The following is a 24,413-nucleotide window of genomic DNA, read 5'->3' as shown; positions in this document are numbered from 1 at the left end:
TCCAACTGTATCAGTGGGACATGGCAGCACAGCTGGAAATAAACTCAAGGACTATACTTGGAACAGACATCAAGAACATTTACTTAATAAGATCATGTAAGTTGCTTGTTCCAGAATTGTAGGATATGTTGGGTATGAGTTTTGCTGAGCAGTTTCTTCTCATCCAGTTGGGCCATGTAAATCCTCATACAATACAGTGGAAGTATTTGGAATTTATAATCGTATGTAGGTTTGGCAACAAAAAGAAAAGTAGATCAGTGATGTGGTTTAATTTTAAAATTGGGATAAAACCTAATTTGTGAAGTAATGCTAACATTCCACTAATGATGCAAAGGATTATATTTTGAATTTCTCCAAAATCATTTCATAATTATAGGATTATGTGAATTGAGATAACATCAGTTACGTTCTTGATATTTAAAATGTAGTTCTTTATTATTATGGTCATTCACTGCACTGAGACTGAAATCATAACTCATAATACAACAGCAACAATGACAACAACACATTGCATTTATATAGGCTATTTCACACGAGAGGATGGCCAAAGGCCCCGGACAGTCAAGAATTTGCACCTGAGCTGGAGGTTGGATTCAGTAGGGGTGGGAGTAAAATGACTAAAGTTGTGGTCAAAGAGGAAAGTCTTGAGACACACCTGGAAGTACGTGAGAGAAGGGGGCGAGGCAAAGTGACTTCGAGAGTCTCTGCATTCAGTGGATTGGTTTACATGTTGTGATACCAAAGCTACATAATTAAGTGGGATAGAAGGGAGCTGAGATGCTTACACACGATGAGCCACTTAGAGACCAAGTTAACCTGAACCCTTTCACACAATTGCTGACAAAGTAACTCTGCAATGATCGACTCCGGGAACCGGTCATTTGTCTTGTACTGTTGATTCTTACTCTCATTTATTGCAAATAAAACATTGTATTCTCAAAACACAGTTATCTATAAAGTGGTAGAAAACCTGCACATGGCTTTATATTCAAAGAATATATATTGCAATATTGAAGCTTTGACTGACATTTATTATTATAGGATTGATGATGCCCGTCGAGTTTATGAAGAAACAATGGATTCAATTGACAAGCAGGGTATCCCTCTTCCTCAGCCTGAGCTACCCAGCACAGTAAGCTGTCATTTACCTCGAGGAATAGTCTTCAAATAGTTATTGTTATTTTCAAATATTAAAATGTAGTAAATTGCAATATCCATTATAGTGGCACCCACAGAATTTAGTCAGTGAAATGCTTTCCGGAAATCCATATATACCACATTCACTGCATTATCTCCAAATAATATCTCAGGATATAATATATAATTTTGGACATGACATGTCATGCGATGGTGGAAGGCAAACTGAATGGACCTTGATTTTCTTTCGCTTAGCAAATTCTTATGTTCTCATTACCTTTAACTATTTTTTCTGTAATTTATATTTGTGCTGTATTATAATTATTGGGGTTTGTCTTGATCCCATGTCTCTCTCATTTATAGATGAACAGTGAAGCAAAGAAGCGAAGAGTAAGTCTGTGATTTTATTGGTGAAGTCCATTGTCAAAGGAAAAAGCCGTGGAAATTTAAATTAGCCAATTGTATTTGAAAGGTTGAAACAATAACCTCTAGAGATTTTTTGTGTAATATGTATAATTTTATTCTGAGGTGCTTGGTAAATATATTACATTTATTTTCTCCCCATTATTAAATTTGTTTCCTGCTATGAAAATACCTTTTAATAATTCAATTTTCTATGCCTGAGATTGTGGGTACGTGATCCATGCCTGGGTGTTATTCTTTAGCAGTTTATAAGCAATTGTAATGAAGTAAAAGATAATAGTTTAGGTTCATTTCCCACTAGTTTTCCTTGCTTTCCTGTGATGAAATAACCCTGCTTTATGTTTCCTTCTGACAGCCTGTCTAAGATTAGGAGGTAAGTGGGGTTTCCTTGGAGCTGAACTTGCTCTTAAGTGACATGCTTGACAACGGAATGTCGGAATCGAGACAGCCCTCTATGGAGCCTTTGGTAGTCCGGTTCCTGAACCAGGCAGGTCCGCAGTACTCCAGGGCATTGCTGATGACAGCACAGGAGACCTGACTCATCGGCAGGTCTTGGAATGGCAGACCAGTCAATGGCGGCGGGCAATCCTGCATCTCAGCTCCTGTTAACCTTGCAACCCGAATGGGTAGGGTGACCTTAGCTGGATAAGTAGCGGGAAAGCTTGCCAGGCTATCAACTATTTAGTGCTATCGATGGCAAGCTGTGTGGTTTCAGCTGGTTAGACTCCAGAATTATTTTGCAAATTTGAGAATGAATAGCCTGGTATCTGCTCTGTAGAGTTTATGGAAAGCTAAAGTACAACTTGTGTTTCAGTTAAATTACCTGTACATGAAACAAAGTGTGGAGAGCAGCCCTGTGGTCCCAATTCAGCAGGAGTGGTTGGCAACAATTTTGACTCTGGTACCTGAGGGTCTGAGAGAAGGTAAGAAGAGAGAGACAATGGTCCAGGACCTGTTTGAAGAGGTTGTTCAAGACTTTGACAAGAGCATGAAGCGATTTATGGGTATGTTTTTTCTCAAATAAATATGAATGTCTTTTTTTTGTACCAGAGACCATTTTATTATATACATGAAAGATAGTGTTCCGTGTCACATTGTTCCATCAAGTCCCTTACAAGTGGAGTTGTGTGTCTTCAATGATCGTGTAGTTAGGTTGTGGTTCTTTTACTGGTTTAATGTTTCACTCGTTTTTTTGCATTTGTGTGGAAAATCAGTCATGCTTTACAGTGAAAAATATCGGATGTTTTGTAAATCTGCTAATTTTAAGAATTCACTAATTAGGTTGGAACTTACAGCCCACCCCAATTGAAAATGGTCTTTTACCTTTGTATTTTAGTGAGAAACGTTCTTGTGAAGCCAGATGTAAAAGGTCTTGAATATGAAGACTCTGCCCCTCTTCCAGAGGAACCTTTGTAAGTTTAAGAATAATGTCTAGGAAATTCTATTCAACATTAGCAACACAAGTACTTGGGGAAAGTATGAATAGTGTCCATAAACATTTACAGTGTTAGAAAACTTAAATCTGGAGAAGTTATGCCCAAGATTTTGTAGCTGTTTTTCCCCGTCTGTGAAACATGTATTCACTAAACTGAACCTTTGGTTTAGCAAGCAATCTACTTGTGAGTGATGTAGCACCTGATTAAGCTTTTCTTTTGTTTAGAGGTTTGGACTTCTCTAAACCTTGGCATGAGAGCGTTGTAAAAGCTAAAGAGGAGATCAAAAGGAATCTTCACATTATTCATCCAGCCATGCAGACGATTCTGAATTTGGGTTATATGAATTTTAATAATTTGCTACTGATGGATATGTCTGATTGCAGGTAGGAACCAGTATCTTTTAATGATTTTCTATGATAGGGCAACTTCACACTGTTCAATGGACATATCTAATCCAGTACTATTGCAGATAGATTTTTTTTAAAACTTGGAACTGTCTTACTTCATAGTATTCTTATTCTTCCCAGCGTGCTTTCCCACCATCCTTAAAGTGTGCATTTTCAAAAGCAAGGATTATTATATTTGCATTTTGTCAACCTGAGACTGAATCATTTTGCAACCATGGATTATGTCTCATTTACCTTCTGATTACTGAGCAGATCTAAAGGACCAATTGAATGTGACACCTTCAAGAACAATGTGGTGATAGAGCACAGAAAAATGGAAAAGCGTATAATGGAGATGTGGTACCCGTGCATTATTAACCTCTTCACTAACAAAGAGGAGATAAAGAATATTAAACCTGAGAACTTGGAGTCCTTCTACACCAGTGCTGATGTTCTGATAACCAATCAGGTAAGCTACATTCTGGTACTGCATAAGATTCAATTGATTTCATCTTCAAAATATGGTAATTACACTTTATAATGAATCCTGTGAAACACTTTGAGATACCCGATTGTTGTTAAATATGCTATAGATAATGCAGGGATTATTATTAATTTATTATTTCTATGTATGTATGTATTTCTACATAAAATCTTGCCTGTGCTGGATCTTTCAAAGAGCGATCCAACTGCTCCCAATTCCCCACTCTTAACCCATATAGCCCTGCATATTTTTTCCAGAATTGTTTACATTATGATTTGTATCCAATTTATTTCTCAGTAATCTGATGTGGTAATTACATTGTTGGTAACATTGTGTAGTTGATGGTTCTTTTGAGGTACATTTTACCGCCGACCTACATTTTGTTACCACCAGGTGGCATTCGGGTTTAGGTCACCACGAGCCTTTGCCTTTCATCTTATTACAGGATCGTTTTTTGGTTTTGTTTTCTAAGCTGAGAGAGTTTCTTGGAAGAACATTAATGGCTTATGTAGAACTGTTTGACAAAGTTGAGAAATACAAGATGCCGTTGTTTAAGATGGAGTTAATATTTGATGATGAGAAGATGGAGTTTTATCCTACTTTTGCGGATCTGGAGAACACAGTGGTTTTTATGATATATGAAGCAGAAGAAGCCATGCAGGTATTCTCTTGCTAAATAATTACTTGCTCAAAAATATTGATTTGAATAATTGCTGCTGTTCCACTTTTTTTTAACAATTTGAATCCCAGCAAAATTGATACTAAAGATTAGAAATGTGTGTCAAAATGTCAGAAAACATGAAATTGTCTGTGAATTACTACGTCAAAGCCAGTGACTTGAAATGTAAGTGCCTGACACAGCCTGGATGGTAGCTAAAGGAATTGTACTGATTTGGACATTGAGATACATAGATTTTGATTCTCTTTTAATTTTTAAAAATATTCTTTTGTAATAGCAAATATTTTAAAAGCAGGCGTGGTAATAGAATCATAGCATTTATACAAGGGAAGGAAGCTTATTGGTGCATCCAGCCAAGAATAACCAACTCTTTCCACAGCTCTTTCTTTGCACGTTTATTATATTACTCCAATTAGTTATCTCTCATTCCTTTTTAAACGTTTAGCCTGAGATTCAATAGCCACTTGTGGGAGAGTATTCTTTATTCTGGTAAGCTATTTCTTCCAGTGACATTTTTGAATTGTTGTTCTCTTTTTGTTTTTGTTTCACCAAAGTAGCAGCACTAATCTCTCACTACCTTCATTGTCAAAACTTTTAAGAGTTTTTTTAACCTGGATTAGACACTTTCTTACTGTTCTCTGTATAGCGAAAACATCCCCAATTGTTCAAGCCTCCCCTCGTAACCTGGGCCAATAGAAAAGCGAATCCACTACAAACTCGCAATAAATGTAGTTTCTGACCCGCGGGCCTCAGCGTTTTTTACCTGACGTCACTGTGAGTGGGGCGTCTCTGGACGCGCATGGTGTTATGAGTGTCTCAACCACAACAACAAAATTACATTTATAGAGCGCCTTTCACGTCCGGAGGACGTCCCAAAGTGCAGAACAGTCAGGGGTCGGGGCCCAAGCAGGGGGAGGGGTGGTGTAGGGGTGAGGGAAGGCCGAGAGTTGGGAGGGCGACCAAAGGCACGATCGAAGAGAAGGGTCTTGAGACCGGCCTTGAAGGAGGCAAGGGTGGAAGCGAGGCGAAGGGACCGTGGGATGGAGTTCCGAAGTGTGTGGGCAGAGAGGCTGAAAGCCCGGCCACCGATGGTAAGGCGGGCCGGGCAGGAGACATGGAGCAGCCGGAGCCCGCTGAACGGAAGGAGCGGGCAGGTTGATAGGGAGTCAGCAGGTCAGAGAGGTAGGAGGGGACAAGGCCATGGATGGCCTTGAAAGTGAGGACGAGTATCTTGAATTCGATCCTCTGAGTGATGGGGAGCTAGTGAAGTCGGGCGAGGGTGGGAGTGATGGGGTCACGCAGCCTGGTGCGCGAGAGTACACAAGCTGCGGAATTTTGGATGATCTGGACTTTCTTACCTCTAAAATGGAAAACATCTGCCTGGCAGCTTCATCCTCCTGCCCCATGTCCCCTACCACCCCCTTCATTCCATCACCCACCCCCCATCAGCTCATACCATGGCCCCCATCCTACATCCCTTTGCCCCCACCTCCCCTTCCTCCCTCTCATGCTTCATCACCTTGATGAAACCCACCACCTGCCCCCGCCCCACCCAGCTGCTGATCACCCAGCTTCCCCTCCTCTGCCCACTGCTGGCAGATACCATTAATCAGTCCCTCTCCTCAGGATCAGTCCCACTCCCCCTTAAAACAGCCATCATTACCCCCCTCCTTAAAAAAACCTACCCTCGATCCCTCCAACCTCAGGCACTACCGCCTTATCTCAAACCTGCCCTTCCTGGCCAAAGCTTTGGAATACGTTGTTGCCAACCAACATTGTACACACCTCCCTCCACACCCTACTTGAACCCCTCAAAGTCCTGCCCACAGGACAGAGATAGCGCTCGTGAAATTTACAAACATGTCCTCTCTATCTGTGATCAGGGCTCTCTGCCTCCTCGCCTCCTGGATATCTCTGTGCATTCGACACAGTGGATCATGCCATCCTCCTCCACTGCCTCCACCTCAGTGGGACCGCACTCGCTTTGTTCGAGTCCAAACTCCATTGGCTCCGTGTCACAGAGCGGATCGACTTCAAGGTCCTCACTCTAGTGCTTAAATCCCCTCATGCCTCAGCACCCTCCCTATCTCTCTAACCTCCTCTCTCCCCACAGCAGTCCCTGAGAGGCAGAAGGTGAGCTCCTGTCGTCTCGCAGTCACTGGTCTAGAGTGTCTGTTTTTTGGTGTATCTCTGCGCTGGTGTCCTCCCCCCACCCCACCCCCCAATGGACCACCCAGTTTTTGTTAAAGAATAAATTAATTGTAACAAATTGCAACAATCTAATATGTGTAAGATTATTTTTTGTAAAGTGAAAAATTATAGGTTGGCAGCAAAATGTGCCTCAATTGCACCAATCAACACCCCCACAATTTTCTGTGTTTTCAGCTCATAACTGAAACAGCTTATCCCTTAATTTTTAGGAACCCGGTTGTTAGTCGATTGGCGGAACGCTTTTCCGGGGGTAATAATTCCTTCAAAAAAGTAATAAAAAAATTAGTCACATCAATCTACGACTGTTTGTAGGATGCTGCTGTGAGCAATTGGCTGTCGCGTTTTGACCACAAGATATACAGCAAATTCATTTTACAGTATATTCTTTGTAGCGCTTTGAGACGAGATAAGGCACTATATCAAATGCAAGGATTATTATTATTAAATTATATTTATGAATTTGCTGTTTTTCTTCAGGGTGTTCAAAGTGTGCGTTCCTGGATGTCAGAGAGTAACACAGTTACCAATATCGAAGTTCAACCTGCTCAAGATATTATCAACTGGGCCACTTTCACACTTAAAGAAACTGTTAAGAGCCAATTTGAAGGCCCTGCAACACACTTCCAAGGATATGGTGAGATTTGCTTCCGCTGTTGTCAATATGACATTGTATCAGATATTATTTAGCGTCTGGGATATCCACTACAGAACCCTTCACAGTGAAGCTTTTCATTCAGTTGAGTCTAACACATAGAACCGTACAGGGTAACCCAATTAAGCTTTAACAATTTAAGTATCCAATTAGGATATTTGAAACCTTCACCTCTAACCAGGCTTCCAGCATGGTCAGAAATTCTCATCTGGTGAATGATACTGCTTGAAGTCATACATTTTTGTTAGACAACTAAGGTTTCTTTTAAGATGCTGGAAAGAATACCTTTTTTGGTGCTTCATCTCAAGAGGAAGAAAATGACACAGAGAGAAAGAAAGAGAGAGAGAGAGACAACACTTTAAGATGCATGTCATGAAACACTATCATTTGTGTAATAGTCTGTTATGGCATTGCTTTAAGTTAACTTTCTTTGTCTCTTTGCACAGTTGAAAGTTATGACTGGCTAATAAATGGGACCGCGGAGGAACGTGTGCAAAACTTCATAGAAGAGGATCATACATTTGAGGAATTCACTACGGTAAATTTCCAATGTGAATAATAGTCCAGGGAGCCTAATTTTACAATTGTAGTTTAAATGCCTGATTATTTGAAAATGTGGGTTTGACTTCAAAGAAAATTTAAAGGAAGAAAAATAAATAGGGGAACAAAAAGTTGTGTCAAAAGTAGTATTAAACCATTCTTAAATTCTGCCAACCTGTCCGTTCCCTATGCTTAGCCTGCTTCATGTCTCTGCTCACCCCACCATCAGCGACCAGGCCTTCAGTTTTTCTGCCCCCATTCTCTGGAATTCCATCACCCCTTCCTTTGCCTCCTTCAAGACCATCTCTTGATAATTCCTTAGGTCATCTTCCCATCCCTAACTCGGAAACAAACTCTTCACTGTGCAGGACCTTGGGAAGTCCACCTGACCTGAAAGGTGTTATATAAATGCAATTTGTGTTGTTATATTAACTTGTTAATAGCATTTATTTGTTTGCAGAAAAAAAAACTAGAAATTGTGCTTTTATATCTTGGTAAATCAATTATTTCTCTTTAAGTTTCTGGAAGAATTTCGTAGTTTGGCCAAAGAGATCATGAGTCTGCCAAAGGTGGCTCACTTTGACATGGTACGCTTGGACTGTGAAGACTTAAAACAAGGCCTGTCAGAAAAAGCAAAGAGCTTTGCAGAAATTCTTTTGGATAAACTGGTTGCAAAACACAGAGAAGAAAATGAAAAGTAAGTCAGTGCAAGAATTTCACTGGTGACAAAAAAGTTGTAGCAATTATTATGATTCCAGGACTTTTTTTTCGCGTTGAAAGCATTTTTCAGAAGTCAAATTTCCTAACAAGTGTTTAAACAAAATCAAAGTGCTTGAACCCTCAATAGCATGGCAGAACAATCAGCCCTGGGGCTAATGCCATGGATTGTGAGGTTATTCCTGCTTTAACAACAACAACAACAACAAGATTACATTTGTACAGCTCCTTCCACGTCGGGAGGATGGCCCAAGGTGCTGGATAGATTACAGCATTTCAAACCTGGGTTGGGGAAGGGAAGGGGGGTGGCTGATGGCATGGTCGAATAGGAGGGTCTTGAGGCGGGACCTGAAGGAGGCTAAGGAGGGGGCGAGGCGCAGTGACTGGGGGATGGAATTTCAGAGGTTGGGGGAGAGTGGCAGAAGCTCTTCCGCCAATGGTGGGGCGGATGGGTCGGGGGACGTGGAGCAGGCCAGAGCCAGCTTTAGGCTTTATTACAGGGAAGGGTTGTTGCTTCCACACAGAGCAGAAGGGAAATTTTGATCCAGACAGCTTCTGACAGCAATTTTAGGCACCGTTCTCGGAGAATGTCGGAGATTGTCAGATTATTGGTCATGAAAAAAACACAGATACCTTAAGGAACGTCCTCCCAACATGAAAGGCACTATACAAATGTAACTTTGTTTGGTTGTATGTGGGGTCCATTATTCTGACCAAAGATTATGTGCACATGGGACCTAACTTATGGAAGGAGAAATTACAAATATATAGTTTGAAAACTTGTTCACAGAAAATTTGAATTGATTATTATTATCACAATGTGTAATAGTCATTTGTTTCATTGTTTTGACAAAGTACAAATTAATGTTTCAATTGCACATTTATTACACAATTTTCCTCCTAGCCTAAAGACCTCAAATTCTTATTCCATATAATAATAATCCTTGCATTTGATATAGCGCTTTTCACATCTTCTAGACGTCCCAAAGCGCTTCACCGAATATACTGTAAAGTGAATTGACTGTATATTTGTATATTTGTAAAAATACATATGATTCCATGCTGAAAAATGTAACCGTGGTTATGATTTTTATTTTTGTAGCATTTGTCAGGAGTTTGAAAATATCATAGAAAGAGCTTTGACCATCCCGGAAAATACAAAGGAGATGATTGACACCATGAACTTTGTGGAGAATGTGAAAGAGATAGGTATTGTGGAGCTTAATAAAAGAATCAAAGTAAGTGTTGAGAAATCTGGAATGATACAGCTCTTATTTCAGCATTATCCTGATGAGGGTTTGCCTTTGAGAATATCCCAGTAACGCTGTCTTACTCATCAGTTGTGCTACATTGAAATAAACATCTGACTATATAGAAACTACCCAAACATTGAAAACAGCAATGCAATAAATAATAACTTACCAAATAGCTTTTCAGCCTGCAACATAGTTGCTGCAATATAATTTGTGTTCATCCTGGGAGGTGCAATAAAATGCAAATTAACAAATACAAATAGTGCTTCTGTTTATAATCCCTTTATCTCAAGAATTTTGTAGACAAAGTGTATCGGCATTTCTCGGGGTTCAGGTCACATGGTCCTTTGACAATTTGGGGCCTGGAAAGTTTGGGAGGGGAGGGATTTGTCTGCGGAGACAACCCTCGTTCCCAAAGTGGGATGTTTGGGTGTAATTGGGGTTAATGGGGGTGAGCAGCCTGACTTCGCTCAGCAATAAACAAAATATCTCTGAACATACATACATTAGTAGTTAGTGTTACCATGTACTTCAAACTGACTGGGCAACTACAAAGAAATGTTCCATATTTTGGGGACGAAATACTCAGTTGACAGTCAATCGGGTGCCAGTCCAGCTCTGTGAAGCACTTTGAAACATCCTCCCATCGTGAAAGACGCAATACAAAAGCAACTTGTTTATTATTATTATTATGATTACTATTATTATAATAAATCTGTGATCAAACAGCTATGCTGAATACATCAAGATTTTGAAATGATCCACTGCTTATAATAATAATAATATCTGAGTTTAAGTTGAATTTATGCTTGACATTAAATCCCAAATCAGAACCTGTTAAGAATTTAATACATACTTATTTCACAGAAGTGTTATCAAAGAATGAATTACCTGCTGGATGTGTATTTATTCACACCTAAAGACCTGGAATTACATGCCACAGTGCTCCTTTGGCCCAAAAATATCAATCCTGTTTTTGACAAGAATGATGAGGTAAATGGCAACTCTATGATCCTGTTGGTAGCCTGTCATTGTCACAGTTAAGATGCTTTTTTTCGCTCACCTTCACCTATTTGGAATTCAATTTCTTTGAGACCTCATAACTAATATGGTTTGTTTAAGAGTGTAAAGGATTGTGGGAATGCTAATAACTGGTGACAGGAGCGTTCTCTTGATCCTTTGCAGCTCTTCATTAAAAATATGGGGAGGGTATAGTATATGATATAAGATATTGGGAGAGTATGATACATGATATAAGATATTGGGAGAGTACGACGTATGATATAAGATATGGGGAGGGTATGATATATAATGTAAGATATGGGGAGGGTATGACATATGATATAAGCTACACTGATGGAATCAGCTGGGGGTGTGATGATACTAGGATATAATAAAAAATAATCCGTATTATCTTAATACCTTGAAGTGTGGAACAAGGAAAGGAGATGAAGCTCACTTCCTCTGCAATCATACAACATGTACCACTAGGAAGCCGATGCTCGAGGAATAGTCAAAATGTAATTTGAAACGTTTCACTGATGGTTATGGATCTTTTCTTAGTGTCTATTTCATAAACAGACTAGTCCCAGCAAATGTAAAGAGATTATAAAGAGATGAACTTTCTAACATAATTGAGTTGGAAGCAACATTGATGTATGGTAGGGAACTTATACAATGTTCTAAAACCTGAACAAAGTCATTCAACACTTTGAAACAAGCTCAGATTTGCACACAAGTTTAGATAATGCCATTATCGGAGTGCCTGATTTCAGGATGTACAGTGTTCAGAAAGAGTGCACTTGAGATCAGGGATATAGTAATCATCTGTTAGTGAATTGGATAGTTTACGGAAATTAAAAAACTTGTTTAATTAAGAAGTGTTCGCGGACAGAAACACAGCTTGTACTGATTTATTTTAATTTATGTTGAATGATGATTGAAATTTCTTATAAATTTGTGATCACTTAACAATCTATTTTTGCGTCTCTACAGTTGTTTGAGAAAGCAAAGCTTAAGGGTGAGACTGAGTTATTGGCGAAGCGGGAGAAGGTGACACTGGAACTGGAGAAGCTCTCCCGCCGCACAGAGGAGTTTGCGGAGTGTTCGGAGCTCGATCTAATGCAGCAGGTTAGAGAAATACTTGAATAGTAATATTCACCTTAAGAATTTTTTGTAGCATAAGTAGTGTTGTTTTTCAAAGGAGATTATTCAGAATGTTTCTATTATATTCCTTATTTTTTATGTCTTAAAAATAAGCATCTTACTTGAAACAAATTAAACTGCTGCAAGAATCTTTTTAGTCCCATTGGATTTCTGGGAAATTCAGTAAAATAAGATTTTATCCAGTTTTATGCAATATGCAGTACATATTAATTTGCAATGAAAAACAAATATGGTTCATTAGCTGCAAAAGTTGTTTGTGTCAGTATTTGACATTGGGGCTTCCTCGATGGAATTTTAGAGATTATGGATTCAACATGGCAGAATTCACAGATGTGAACCTGTGCAATCCACTGTTTGGCAAAGGTTCCACCCGAGGAGCTCCTCTGGATCACATATTTGTCATTGTTTCAATACCAGTACAATTGTACTGTATTTCTAAAATGTATTATTGGCTTTCTACAGTATGTGAATGATGTGCGCACAGTGCAGAAGAGAGTACAAGAGGCAGAGGATGTGATTGCATACATCAACGGAGAGGAAGTTCTCTATAAATGGGATCAGTCCACTTATCCATTCACTGATATGATCAAAGTTAATATTGAACCTTACCAGAAGCTCTTTGGTGTGGTCCTGAAATGGCAACGGACGGAGAAGAAGTATGTAGACTGTAGCGTTCTTGCGAGTAATTGTTAAAAATCATGCAGAAGGTCAGTGACTGTTGAAGTTCCACGGAGTCTGTCCTGAGTTACCTGCTCAGACTATTAATAAATGATATGAAGGAGATAATTTCTTACAGTATTATAAAATTTGCTGCTATGCCAAATAATGTGGCTAGGGAATTAGTTTAAAGGAGATTGTTCATAAGGGGGTCTTACCAATTAAGTGGATGGCTTCAGGTTAGTTGCTAGATTCTATTATGGGTGATTGTGAAGGCGATACACATTAAAATAGGAAACATACAGTAACTTGTATTTTTCTCATGTTGAAACATTTCAAAACACTTCATGGTAATAAAACATAATGAAGAAAATTCAAGAAGAGAGGTAAAAAAAACTTACAAAAGTGTACAGTCAATGCTGAGCAGTTTGGATACAGCTAAAACAATCTGTTCGACCCTGATTTAGTCCCAGCACCTGGGGATGTCCTCCCGACATGAAAGGCACTATACAAATGTAATTTTGTATTGTATTGTATTTACGTCTTGTTGGGTTCATTTGTGGAATATTGTGCACAACTTGAGCACCTTGTAAAGCTTCCAAACACTATTTTCCAGAGTGATTGGTCATTCACCTCATAGTTGTGCATCCACAATATAATCTCAGTGTTATTGTACAAAATGTAAATAACTTTGTGTAATTTGGTTTGTCAAAATAAGTCTGTTTTATTATTTGAGGTTTGGCTTTGTGATTTTTTTATCCATCCTGACTATTTCTTGAACCATTGTAATTATGCTATCTTTTCTTAAGGTGGATGGATGGAACATTCTTTGATCTGAATGGGGAGACCATGGAGACAGAAGTGGATGACTTCTTCCGTGAAATTTTTAAGATGTTGAAGTTCTTCCAGCAGAAACAAAAGAAAGCAGAAATGGAGAAAAAGAAGGCAGCTCCTCGTCGCAGGCTGGGTGAGGAAGAGGTGGTGGAAGAAAAGAAGGACAGCCCATCTGCTGTGATGTGTTCTCAAGTAATGTCTCAAATTAAAGAATTCAAGGTACAAGAAATTATGCATGATATAAAATGATAAAATCCTGGAAATCAGACTGTCTCAGACAACAACAAAAATACATTTGTATAGTACCTTTCACATCGGAAGGATGTCGCAAGGTGCTGGACAGTCATTTTCCCTCAATTATTAATCATCTCTTTTAATTATTATTTAAGAATAGATTTGAATTACAATATTCGATGGTCTAGTACTACAGATATTAGGAACATAGGAATTGGAGTAGACCATTCAGCCGCTCGAGCCTGTTCCGCCATTCTATTAGATCATGGCTGATCTGTACCTCAACTTTAGCCGAAGTGCATTTTGGGCTAATTTGTGGAGATAATGAACTGCACAGAAGAAATCAAAAATATATTTGACTCTTCTTCTATGGAATGGTACCAAATGACAGCTATATTAATCTGGACCAGCCAACATTTCACAAAATGAATAGCTACTCTGTTTTTAATGAATGTTCGAAGCAGCTAAGTCACGTGAAAGTTGGTAATAATTCAGATCTGGTCTGCTTTTGATTCCTGTACTTGGCACCTGATACACACAGATGTTTTTAGTCTGTCACATGTGAAAACTCATCACCCTGTTTAAGATTACAAGATTAAGAATTCCACATATGTACACCACTACACATGGAAATTTCTCTGTGTGGAATGTGCACTCTTTCCCAGGTGGGACACACCCTGCTTATCTAATTCCATAATGTATTGGGTACAGGTTGATGAGCTAATGCTTGGGGACTCCAGAGGGCGAGTTTGGATACTGCTGAAGTCTTACCAGCTGAAACTGTAAGGCTTGCCATTGAAATCTCTGTCTGGCAAGACTCCTGCTCTGTGTCCAGGACACTCGATCCGTTACGACTTTGGCTTTCAGGGTTAATAGGAGTTGAGTGGGAAGAATGCCTGCTCTCAGTGACTGATCTGCCCTTGCAAATCCTGACAATTGCCTGCCATCAGCAATGTTCTGGTCTCACTTGGCTCAGGAACCAAACTACTACCAATTAGAGTTATCTTAGGTATATATTATCACAATACTGTATCAACTTAAAAATCTATTGAAAGGACCGTTGTCTTGGCTACTTCATTGAATCAGTTTTCAGTGGGTCACATCCAATTTCCAATGTTATTGTAATGTTTGTTTATGCAATAATTGTCAAATATATTATTTAGTTACTTATGGGCATATAGAAATTGAAAATTGAAAGTTAAACAATTTATAATCCATTTATGTTTATAGTTCTGTTCCCAATTAACTAATTAAAACATACTAATTTTTCCATTTGGTTTGAATCTCTAGGAGATTATCCCTCTTGTATCTATACTGTGTAATCCAGGTATGAGGGCTCGGCACTGGTCACAGATGTCTGAGATTGTAGGCTTTGATCTGACCCCAGACTCAGGAACAACTCTGCGAAAAATGCTGAGAAAGAATCTCACACCATACCTGGAAAGGTTTGAAGAAACCAGTGCTGCTGCCAGCAAGGTAATTGTCTTCCAAATTGCATATGTGATAAGGCGCTGCATGAAATGCAAGGATTATTTATATTGAAAACTGGAATACGGTTGAAAAATACTGCCACTTTATCCCATAACCATTCGTGCTTTTATGTGTGTTAGTTATTTCACAAATAATTTGCAATTATCTCTGCACACAACAACAATTTGCATTCGTATAGCGCCCTTCACGCGGAGTAGCATCCTGGAGTGCTTCGACACAATATCCCCATGAAACATAAATCCTCAGAATGTTTCCTTCCATATTGATATTGAAAATTAATTGTACGTAAATACATTTATTTTAAATCGATAGAAGAAAATAGATTGAAACTTGGATTATTTCTTGCTTAAAAAATAAGATGCTTTTACTTTTTAAAAAAAGGAATTCTCATTGGAAAAAACCATGAATACTATGGTGGAGGTCTGGGAGGATATTGCCTTTGGTACTTTGGCCTATCGTGACACTGGTGTCTCAATCTTAACAGCAGTGGATGAGATTCAAACAATACTCGATGATCAAATTGTCAAGACACAGACAATGAGAGGTTCACCATTCTCTAAACCATTTGAAAGAAAAATAAAGGTATATAGAGTTGCAAGTAGGAATTACAGATCCAGATTAATGAATATGAATATTCTAATTGATAGATTGTGACACAGATTAACTTCCACATTGCCAATATAAAAATACCCACTTGCATTACTAATTAATTTTATCATGGAAAGTGCTTTGGGACATTTATTTTATGTGAAAGGTGCTGTAGAAATGCACATTATTATTGCTTCGATTCATTTTGTTATGAACAAAAAGGGAGCATTACAGCCAAATCAAATTTTTTGTCTAATAATTTGGAATGGAAAGAATTATGTTTCTAAGATAAATCACAATGATTATTTTAGAAGCTCCTATCACTACTTTGCCCTTCAATTAAGCAGAAAGCATTAAAATATATTATTTGAATACAGATATAATGTACTCTATTGCCTATCTATGTTTTAAGGATTGGGAAGAACGCCTGATCAATATTCAGGAAACCATTGATGAATGGCTGAAAGTACAGGCTCAGTGGCTTTATCTAGAACCCATCTTTTCTTCTGAGGATATAATGCAACAGATGCCAGAAGAAGGGCGCCTTTTCCAGACTGTTGACAGGAACTGGAGAGACATCATGAGGCACTGTGCTAAGGACCCGAAGGTATAACCTGATGGTATAATTCTTCACATCAAATGTGCAAAAGATCCCTAACTTGTTTTGACTTGTAGATATTTGATTTTCTAATTTATTCCTGTTCCTAGGTCCTGGCAGCGACGTCTCTGACAGGTTTGCTACAGAAGCTGCAGGACTGCAATGGCTTATTGGACAGAATCATGAAGGGACTAAATGCTTATCTGGAGAAAAAACGTCTCTTCTTTCCTCGGTATAATACATATTATTATCAAACTCGCAGAGCCGGCCGTAAGTTCTTAATATGTACATCATTTACTTGTCTTAGGTGAACAAGTAAATCACAATTGTTTTGGGGAAAAAATTATTTGGACATTCAACTGTTTCTAAGGTTTGGTATCAATCTAACAAGTCAGATGAACTTCCTCCTTAAATAATAACCAATGTTTCATTCACATAGTACACCTTTAACTAATTAAAAAAACAATTTCCGAAATTATTAACTGCTAAAGCTATTTTGTGAAGCTCCCAAGTTGATCAAAGGAGATATGGAAAGGAACTGACTTATTGTTCTCTAACCTACTCGACCTTAAATGAGACACTGCTCAGAGTGGAAAATATTGGTCAGGATATGACAATATAGACCACCCAACTCCTGAAAATTTGGGAAGTATATTGGCTCAAAAATATACGCTCCACAGAAAAGGTAGTGAAAAAAGGCAACAGACTATCTATCGAATGCAATAAAAAATGTTTAATGATCTTAATAGGGTCTGCCTACCTTATCTAGTTTAGCTTATGGCTTCAGCCTTATTTAATAATCTACTAATATTGACACCAGAAAATTGCCCTATTGTTCAAAGCCATTTATAAATGTAACTACAAGGAGTGTGAATTTAATGAAGGTGCAAAATTAAGATAGAAGTTTTGGTCAAGCTTATACTAACATCTTAGTATAAGTAAGCAAGCAACAAGATGAAAAGTGAATGTGGGATAACCTTAAGAGGTAGTTTGCATGCTCACATCTGGTTAAATCATTCTTTTGAAATATTTGTGGCTGTAGCAACCTAACTTGTTATACTTAATGTTTCTAGGTTTTTTTTCTCTCTAATGATGAGATGCTAGAAATCCTTTCAGAAACTAAAGATCCACTGAGAGTCCAGCCCCACCTGAAGAAATGTTTTGAGGGAATTGCCAAACTGGAATTTCGACCTAACTTGGATATCAGCGCCATGTTCAGTAGTGAAGGTGAACGAGTGGAGTTAATTCAAATCATATCAACTTCTGAAGCTCGTGGCGCTGTTGAGAAATGGTTGATCCAGGTGGAAGATATCATGCTGAAAAGCACCCGTGATGTCATAGCTCGCTCACTACAGGTATTTATTTACTTTCCATTTTCCATCGATTGGATAAATGTAATTACATTGTTCAGCACACAATCATCTAAATCAAAACATGATTGCATGATTTACAAGATCACTGTTTTCAATAAGCTATTGTTTAAATTTCTATGTTTTTCTGTTGAGCACAGTTCTCTCTCTAGACAGTTACATTGCAATTCTCTTTATTAATTTATGTATCTTATTTATAAAATGTTGTTTCTCGTGTTTTTTCAACAAACTTGATATCAAACTTCACTTTTTGTTTCTAAGTGTCTGACTGTCTCTCTTTCTATGTCCTCTTCAAGTATCTCTGTCTCAGTTGTAACAAATTCTAATACAAAATAGAACAGATCAATGAAAATGAAAGCAAATTGTGTTAAACTGTGAGTGGTACGGTGTATAATTGAATTGGAACTACTATTTTTAATAGGCTTATCCTAAGTATTCGAGAAGGGATTGGGTGATAAACTGGCCGGGTCAGGTTGTGCTTTGCGTATCCCAGATGTTCTGGACCAAAGAGGTGCACGAGGCAATCAGAAGTGGAGCACAGGTAAGCAAAGTGATCAGCATTGGGTAAAAAATGGCTACCTGGTGACAAAGTGCATTATATGCAGATGCAGGCGATTCCCAGTTCAATCTCTGGTCGGTTTCAGCCAGGGCCATGATAGCTTCTTTGCTCCATGGTAGAGCGGTAAATTTATCTTTTCCTGATATTTTCCAGAAAACACTTTTAAAAGTAGATACTGGAGAAAACTTTGCAAATTTATGTAATTTTATGGATGCTTGAATAGCAGAGAGCAAACCTAATGATGAACAGAAATATAATTTCGAATGATCCTAAATGAGCATTGAAAGGAATGCTCTGAGATAAAATCCTACTTTAACTTTATCCTCAAATATTCATCTGAGAAATTCACTGCAGTTTCAAATGCTGGTTAGTTAATATCATGCAGAGAATTACAATAGGCCTCAGCAGGTTGGGGGCTGGGGCTGGGAATTGGGGCAGGAGCAGGGGCTGGTTGATGGGAACAGATGAGCTGGGATCTTGCTCCTGATTGCCACACAATCACATCTTGCTACAAGGTGCACATCTATGGGCATCAGAGGAGAACAGAATTGTGTGATTCTCTGTGTTTGAGCTGCCTAATGCCTAATTAAAACTCACACAGGCAAGATACCCGAGGCTAGCTGAACCATTCCCTCACAAGATTCAGTGTCAGTTTAATGAGGATGAAAAGAACATTTTCTTCTTAACTAAGGAATAAAGCAGCAATGTCAGGCCGGGAATAGATTGCCTGTTTACCATGTTGGTTAGTGAATAATATACTTCTATGAGAGAGTCAAAATTATACTCAGCTGAATGAATTGCAGAATCTGATGATCCTCTTGAACTTTCAAGAATGGTGATTAACCATCTGTGGGTTTGTTATGTTCCTTAATAGGGTCTCAGCAACTACAGTGATAAACTTCATGAACAGCTGAATGATATAGTGCAGCTGGTGAGAGGAAAACTTTCTAAACAGACACGTATAACTCTTGGTGCGCTCGTAACTATTGATGTACATGCCAAAGATGTTGTTACAGAAATGATTGCACAAGGTATTTTGTTAGTTATTAGTGAACATGTATATTATGAAGAGACAAAAATCTTCAGATAATCAATATGTTGTCGTTTGTGTAACTCATTAAATTTAACACATTCTTATAGGTGTCTCAAGTGAGGCTGATTTTCAGTGGCTTGCTCAACTTCGATACTACTGGAAAAATGAAAATGTGCGTGTACAGATTGTTAACTGTGATGTAAAGTATGCCTATGAATATCTGGGTAACTCCCCTCGACTGGTCATCACCCCATTGACAGACAGGTGCTATCGAACTTTGGTAAGATCTTAGATACATGTGTGTGTTTTGGGCAGTTTTTCTCCTCAATGTTGTTCCCTCACGTCCTCTCTAATCATGTAACATGAACCTCCCCCCCCAGGGCAGATGAACTTCTTCCCTGGGGATGAATGAACTTCTCTTTCCCACCCCCCCGAATAATCTGAAATATATACTAGTCATCCACAAAATTTATCATTTAATGAGGATTTGAAGACAGATTATCTATTTGGCAGATTGGAGCCTTTTTTCTGAATTTGGGTGGAGCTCCTGAAGGACCTGCAGGGACAGGCAAGACAGAGACGACTAAAGATTTGGCCAAAGCCCTCGCTGTCCAGTGTGTTGTCTTCAACTGTTCAGATGGACTGGACTATCTGGCTATGGGCAAGGTATTTCATACACAAAAATCAATGTGTAATATCCACTAGTTCAACTGTGTTAAGATTGATTGTTGCATTTAGCAAGATTAGCAGAAGGGAACAGATAACCAAACTCTTGCTAATGGCTGGAAGACATGTGTAAGGATATGAGTAAACCATCTTCCCCCCCAAAAAAAACACTTTCTCTTATTTGTGTAATGGGAGCGTTACTACACTTTAAGCTCATTGGGCAAAGAACTATGTCAACTGGACATAATAAAGCACTATATCAAATGCAAGTATACATGTCTAATTGTTTTTTCATCTCTCTGCAGTTTTTCAAAGGGTTGGCCTCTTCCGGTGCCTGGGCGTGTTTTGATGAATTTAATCGTATTGAGCTAGAAGTGTTATCTGTGGTCGCTCAGCAGATCCTTTGCATTCAAAGAGCAATCCAAAGCAATCTGGAGTACTTTGTCTTTGAGGGGACCGAGCTCAAGCTCAACACTAACTGCTTTGTTGCTATTACAATGAATCCAGGTTATGCAGGCCGCTCAGAATTGCCCGACAATTTGAAGGTATAAGATTTTTTTAATGCAATTTAAAAAAAAGTGTTGCTTATTTCCTCTCCATTTTTGTTGAAAAGGTTTGCTGAATAATGTGCCTCCTTAGGCCAACTGCTGGGTGGACAACTTACACCTTGGCCTTGTCCCCAGAGTGAATGTTCTTGTGATTATGAAGAATGTTATAGCCCAACAGTGATGATGGGTGTTTATTTCAATTTAGCCTCATTGTTTTAGAAGTACAATCTCTACACCATAAAACAGTACTATTTTGCAGAATATACTGTGCTTCATTCTCAAAACACTGCTATTTCAGGCTGCCTCATTGCAAACCATGAAAATCATAAATATTGTGACTATTAATCTACGATGACATAATTACAATATTATCTTTCCGAAGTAAGTCCTTTAAACCAGTATCATACCCATAGCCTTTGAATAATGTAATATGCTTTCAGGTTTTGTTCCGAACAGTGGCTATGATGGTTCCCAACTATGCACTGATAGCAGAACTCTCCCTTTACTCTTACGGGTTCCTCAATGCCAAGCCATTGTCCGTGAAAATAGTGATGACTTACAGACTGTGTTCAGAGCAGCTTTCATCTCAGTTTCACTATGATTATGGAATGCGGGCAGTAAAAGCTGTTTTAGTTGCAGCTGGAAACCTAAAGCTGAAATTCCCTATGGAGAATGAAGATATTCTGGTGAGCCTGACACAAGCCTTTTTCTTTAGAAATAATTAAACGTAATTAGCTTCAAACACAATAGTACTATGGTTTTCTGATGAACAGTAAAACGATTATTTTCGGATAAATAAATTGAGTGCCTGAAGTGACCTTCTGACTATTCTGGACGAGAGACAACTTTCTTCAGCTCAACGGGCGAAAAACCGAGGCCCTCCTGATTGGCTCACGTCAGCGCCTCCGCACCTCAGGCGCCGACACCATCAGCATCCAAGGCTGCACTCTCCACCTCTCAAAGCCAGTCAGGAACCTCGGCGTTTTGTTCGACCCTGAGCTGTCCTTTCTCCCTCACATCCGCACCACAACTGGCACCGCCTTCCATCACCTCCGGAACATCACCAGACTACGGCATTACCTCACCCCTCATGCTGCTGAAACCCTGGTCCACGCCTTTGTCACCTCAAGGCTGGACTATGGGAACTCTCTCCTCGCCGGCCTTCCCGCCACCTCCCTCCACAAGCTGCAGGTCATTCAGAACTCTGCAGCTCGTGTACTGTCCCGCACCAGGCTTCGCGACCACATCACTCCCACCCTCGTTCGCCTCCACTGGCTCCCCATCCCCCAGAGGATTGATTTCAAGATCCTCATCCTCACCTACAAGGCCATCCACGGCCTTGCTCCCTCCTACCTCTCCAACCTACTATCCCCCTACCTACCTGCCCGTACCCTCCGTTCCTCCGGCTCCGGTCTGCTCCAAGTCCCCCGCCCCAACCGCCCTACCATCGGTGGCCTTCAGCCTCTCAGCCCCGAGGCTCTGGAACTCTATCCCCCAGTGCCTTCGCCGCTTCCTCCCTCTCCTCCTTCAAGGCCGGTCTCAAAACCTTTCTCTTTGACCGAGCCTTCAGCTCCCCTCTCGACTCTCTTCCCCCTCCTCGCTCCCTCCCTTCCCTCCCCTCACCCTGACCATTTCCCCCCTCCTCGCTCCCTCCCTTCCCTCCCCCTGACCATTTCCCCCCTGCTCGGGTCATGACCCAACTGTGCAGCGCCTTGGGACGTCCTCCTGACGTGAAAGGCGCTTTATAAATGGAATCTTGTTGTTGTTGTTGTTGTTGTATTATTTTTATTTCCCCCTCCCTTTCGGAATTATGTGGGTCCATTCAGCTCCTTCTCTGGTAATCAACCCAGTTAAAATTGGAAACATGGCATTTCAAAAATAAACGTGTGTCTGACCAAATAAAGAGAATAATTCCTCTTCACTTGCTGCCTGGGTTGAACTTAACTTAGTACAAGAGACCAATAGGAAACCAGATGACTTCCTTATTACAGCTTTCCAGAGAGAATGCAGCCAAGTGATTTCAGAATGCCTTTATGCAGAAACTTAGGATAAAAGGCCACCAATTAAGTGTGTGGATTTTGTTTACTTTTTGTATCAGTTAAAGAAAAATAAAGCAAACATTTGTACTCTTTCTCGGTTTTAGTCAGTTAGAATGTTAGCTTTTAGTTTTATATCTTTGCGTGTTTTGAGTGTGTTATAAATAATCAACATTTGAACAGTAAATAATAGATTTAATATACTTGGCTCAACAACAGTCCAGAATCTAAATCCACAAACATATTTTGATGTAATTAATTTTCCAATATTTAGTACATTTTGAAAATAATAACTTGCGTGAAACATGCTGTTTTGTCTTTAGTTGCTGCGTTCAATCAAAGATGTGAATGAACCCAAGTTTCTGTCTCATGACATTCCATTGTTTGCTGGTATCACCAGTGATCTATTTCCAGGCATTGAACTACCCGTGGCTGACTATAAGGTAGTGAAATTATTTTTTTGATTGTTTTGTTCTTATGTTATGTAACTTGAGTCAAACTTCCGCAGAGTTATTTTTGGTGTTAGCATATTGTATTGGTGAAAATTCTAATGAATGTTGCTTTTTTAACATCTATTTAGATTCTTTCTTACATACACTTTTTAAAACATCATTACTCTATTGTTAGGTTGCTCTTTCCATCCCCATCACCCCAACAATGTCAAACACCATTCCAGATTGGGGTTCAGCAGATCCTGTCCTGCAATTTGTTTCCTGGAGATGCAAGAAAATGGTTTGAAGTGACCTTCCAACTATTATTATTTTTATTTCCCCCTCCCCTTGGGAATTATGTTGGTCCATTCAGCTCCTCCTCTGGTAACCAACCCAGTTAAATTTGGAAACATGGCATTTGAGGTGTTTCAGACATAAATGTGTGTCTGACCGAATAAAGAGAATAATTCCTCTTTACCTGCTGCCTGGGCTGAACTTAAATTAGTACTAGAGACCAATAGGAAACCAGATGACTTCTTTATTACAGCTTTCAAGAGAGAATGCAGCCAAATGCTTTCAGAATGCCTTTATGCCTAACTTAGGATAAGGATAGTCTAAAGTCCATTTGGATTATTTCCAAATTCACTTTTTAAAGCAGAATATAATACACCAACTCAGAGCATCACTATTCTAACATCAAATGCATATCAATATCTGTTTTATTCAGGAACAATGTGAAATTTATATCCTTTATGCTCAGAAAATGAAACAGTATCTGTTGGATTCTTTTGTTTTAGCTTTTCCTTGAATGTGCTGTGGAATGCAGCGAGAAACAGAATATTCAACCAGTGAAGGCTTTCCTGGATAAAATGATTCAGACGTATGAAATGATGATTGTCAGACACGGGTGAGTGATTCAGCTTTCTGTGAAGCGTTTGAAGTAGCCCATGAAGTAGTTTCAAAATGTACCTTTCTGACTGTGCTTTAGGTCGTCTGCCCCTATCCCATCCCTTCAGCTTCCCCTCCCAGCTTGAATGGCAGGCAATAATGTTAAGCACTTTGAGACATCCTCTCAATATGAAAAGAGCTGTAAGTTGATGGTAAATTATACAGTTATGTTATCATTGTGTATATATGAATTGACTCTTAAAATAGAGCTTTGTCCAGTATAAGAATTACATTTTATGATCTTTTTTGAAAAGTTTGGTCACCTGGATTTTGTGTTTTTCACTGAAACTGACTTGGAAAATAAATTCTAAATGATATTTCTCATTAGTTTTATAT

At 39.1% G+C, this 24,413-nt stretch overlaps 1 protein-coding gene across 1 annotated transcript in view; it reads left to right on the top strand.

Moving 5' to 3' along the window:
• Positions 1-24,413, top strand: part of dnah12 (dynein, axonemal, heavy chain 12) — a 55,852-nt gene that overhangs the window by 1,943 nt on the left and 29,496 nt on the right. The window contains exons 2-29 of the mRNA XM_042339718.1: positions 1,042-1,132; positions 1,501-1,527; positions 2,375-2,564; positions 2,897-2,972; positions 3,221-3,379; positions 3,656-3,851; positions 4,339-4,527; positions 7,234-7,390; positions 7,855-7,946; positions 8,467-8,645; positions 9,768-9,903; positions 10,786-10,911; positions 11,914-12,048; positions 12,547-12,740; positions 13,551-13,794; positions 15,100-15,285; positions 15,682-15,882; positions 16,301-16,495; positions 16,597-16,720; positions 17,561-17,841; positions 18,278-18,397; positions 19,290-19,446; positions 19,556-19,728; positions 19,962-20,114; positions 20,420-20,659; positions 21,103-21,348; positions 23,022-23,141; positions 23,927-24,036. Of these exons, the coding sequence (XP_042195652.1) occupies positions 1,042-1,132; positions 1,501-1,527; positions 2,375-2,564; positions 2,897-2,972; positions 3,221-3,379; positions 3,656-3,851; positions 4,339-4,527; positions 7,234-7,390; positions 7,855-7,946; positions 8,467-8,645; positions 9,768-9,903; positions 10,786-10,911; positions 11,914-12,048; positions 12,547-12,740; positions 13,551-13,794; positions 15,100-15,285; positions 15,682-15,882; positions 16,301-16,495; positions 16,597-16,720; positions 17,561-17,841; positions 18,278-18,397; positions 19,290-19,446; positions 19,556-19,728; positions 19,962-20,114; positions 20,420-20,659; positions 21,103-21,348; positions 23,022-23,141; positions 23,927-24,036 (4,497 nt within the window). The remainder of the gene's footprint in view (positions 1-1,041; positions 1,133-1,500; positions 1,528-2,374; positions 2,565-2,896; positions 2,973-3,220; positions 3,380-3,655; positions 3,852-4,338; positions 4,528-7,233; positions 7,391-7,854; positions 7,947-8,466; positions 8,646-9,767; positions 9,904-10,785; positions 10,912-11,913; positions 12,049-12,546; positions 12,741-13,550; positions 13,795-15,099; positions 15,286-15,681; positions 15,883-16,300; positions 16,496-16,596; positions 16,721-17,560; positions 17,842-18,277; positions 18,398-19,289; positions 19,447-19,555; positions 19,729-19,961; positions 20,115-20,419; positions 20,660-21,102; positions 21,349-23,021; positions 23,142-23,926; positions 24,037-24,413) is intronic.

This window comes from Callorhinchus milii, unplaced genomic scaffold, assembly GCF_018977255.1.
Source record: "Callorhinchus milii isolate IMCB2004 unplaced genomic scaffold, IMCB_Cmil_1.0 Scaffold12, whole genome shotgun sequence".
Classification (NCBI taxonomy): domain Eukaryota; kingdom Metazoa; phylum Chordata; class Chondrichthyes; order Chimaeriformes; family Callorhinchidae; genus Callorhinchus; species Callorhinchus milii.
The sequence above is the reverse complement of the archived record's forward strand: the minus strand, read 5'-3'. Positions and strand labels throughout refer to the sequence as shown.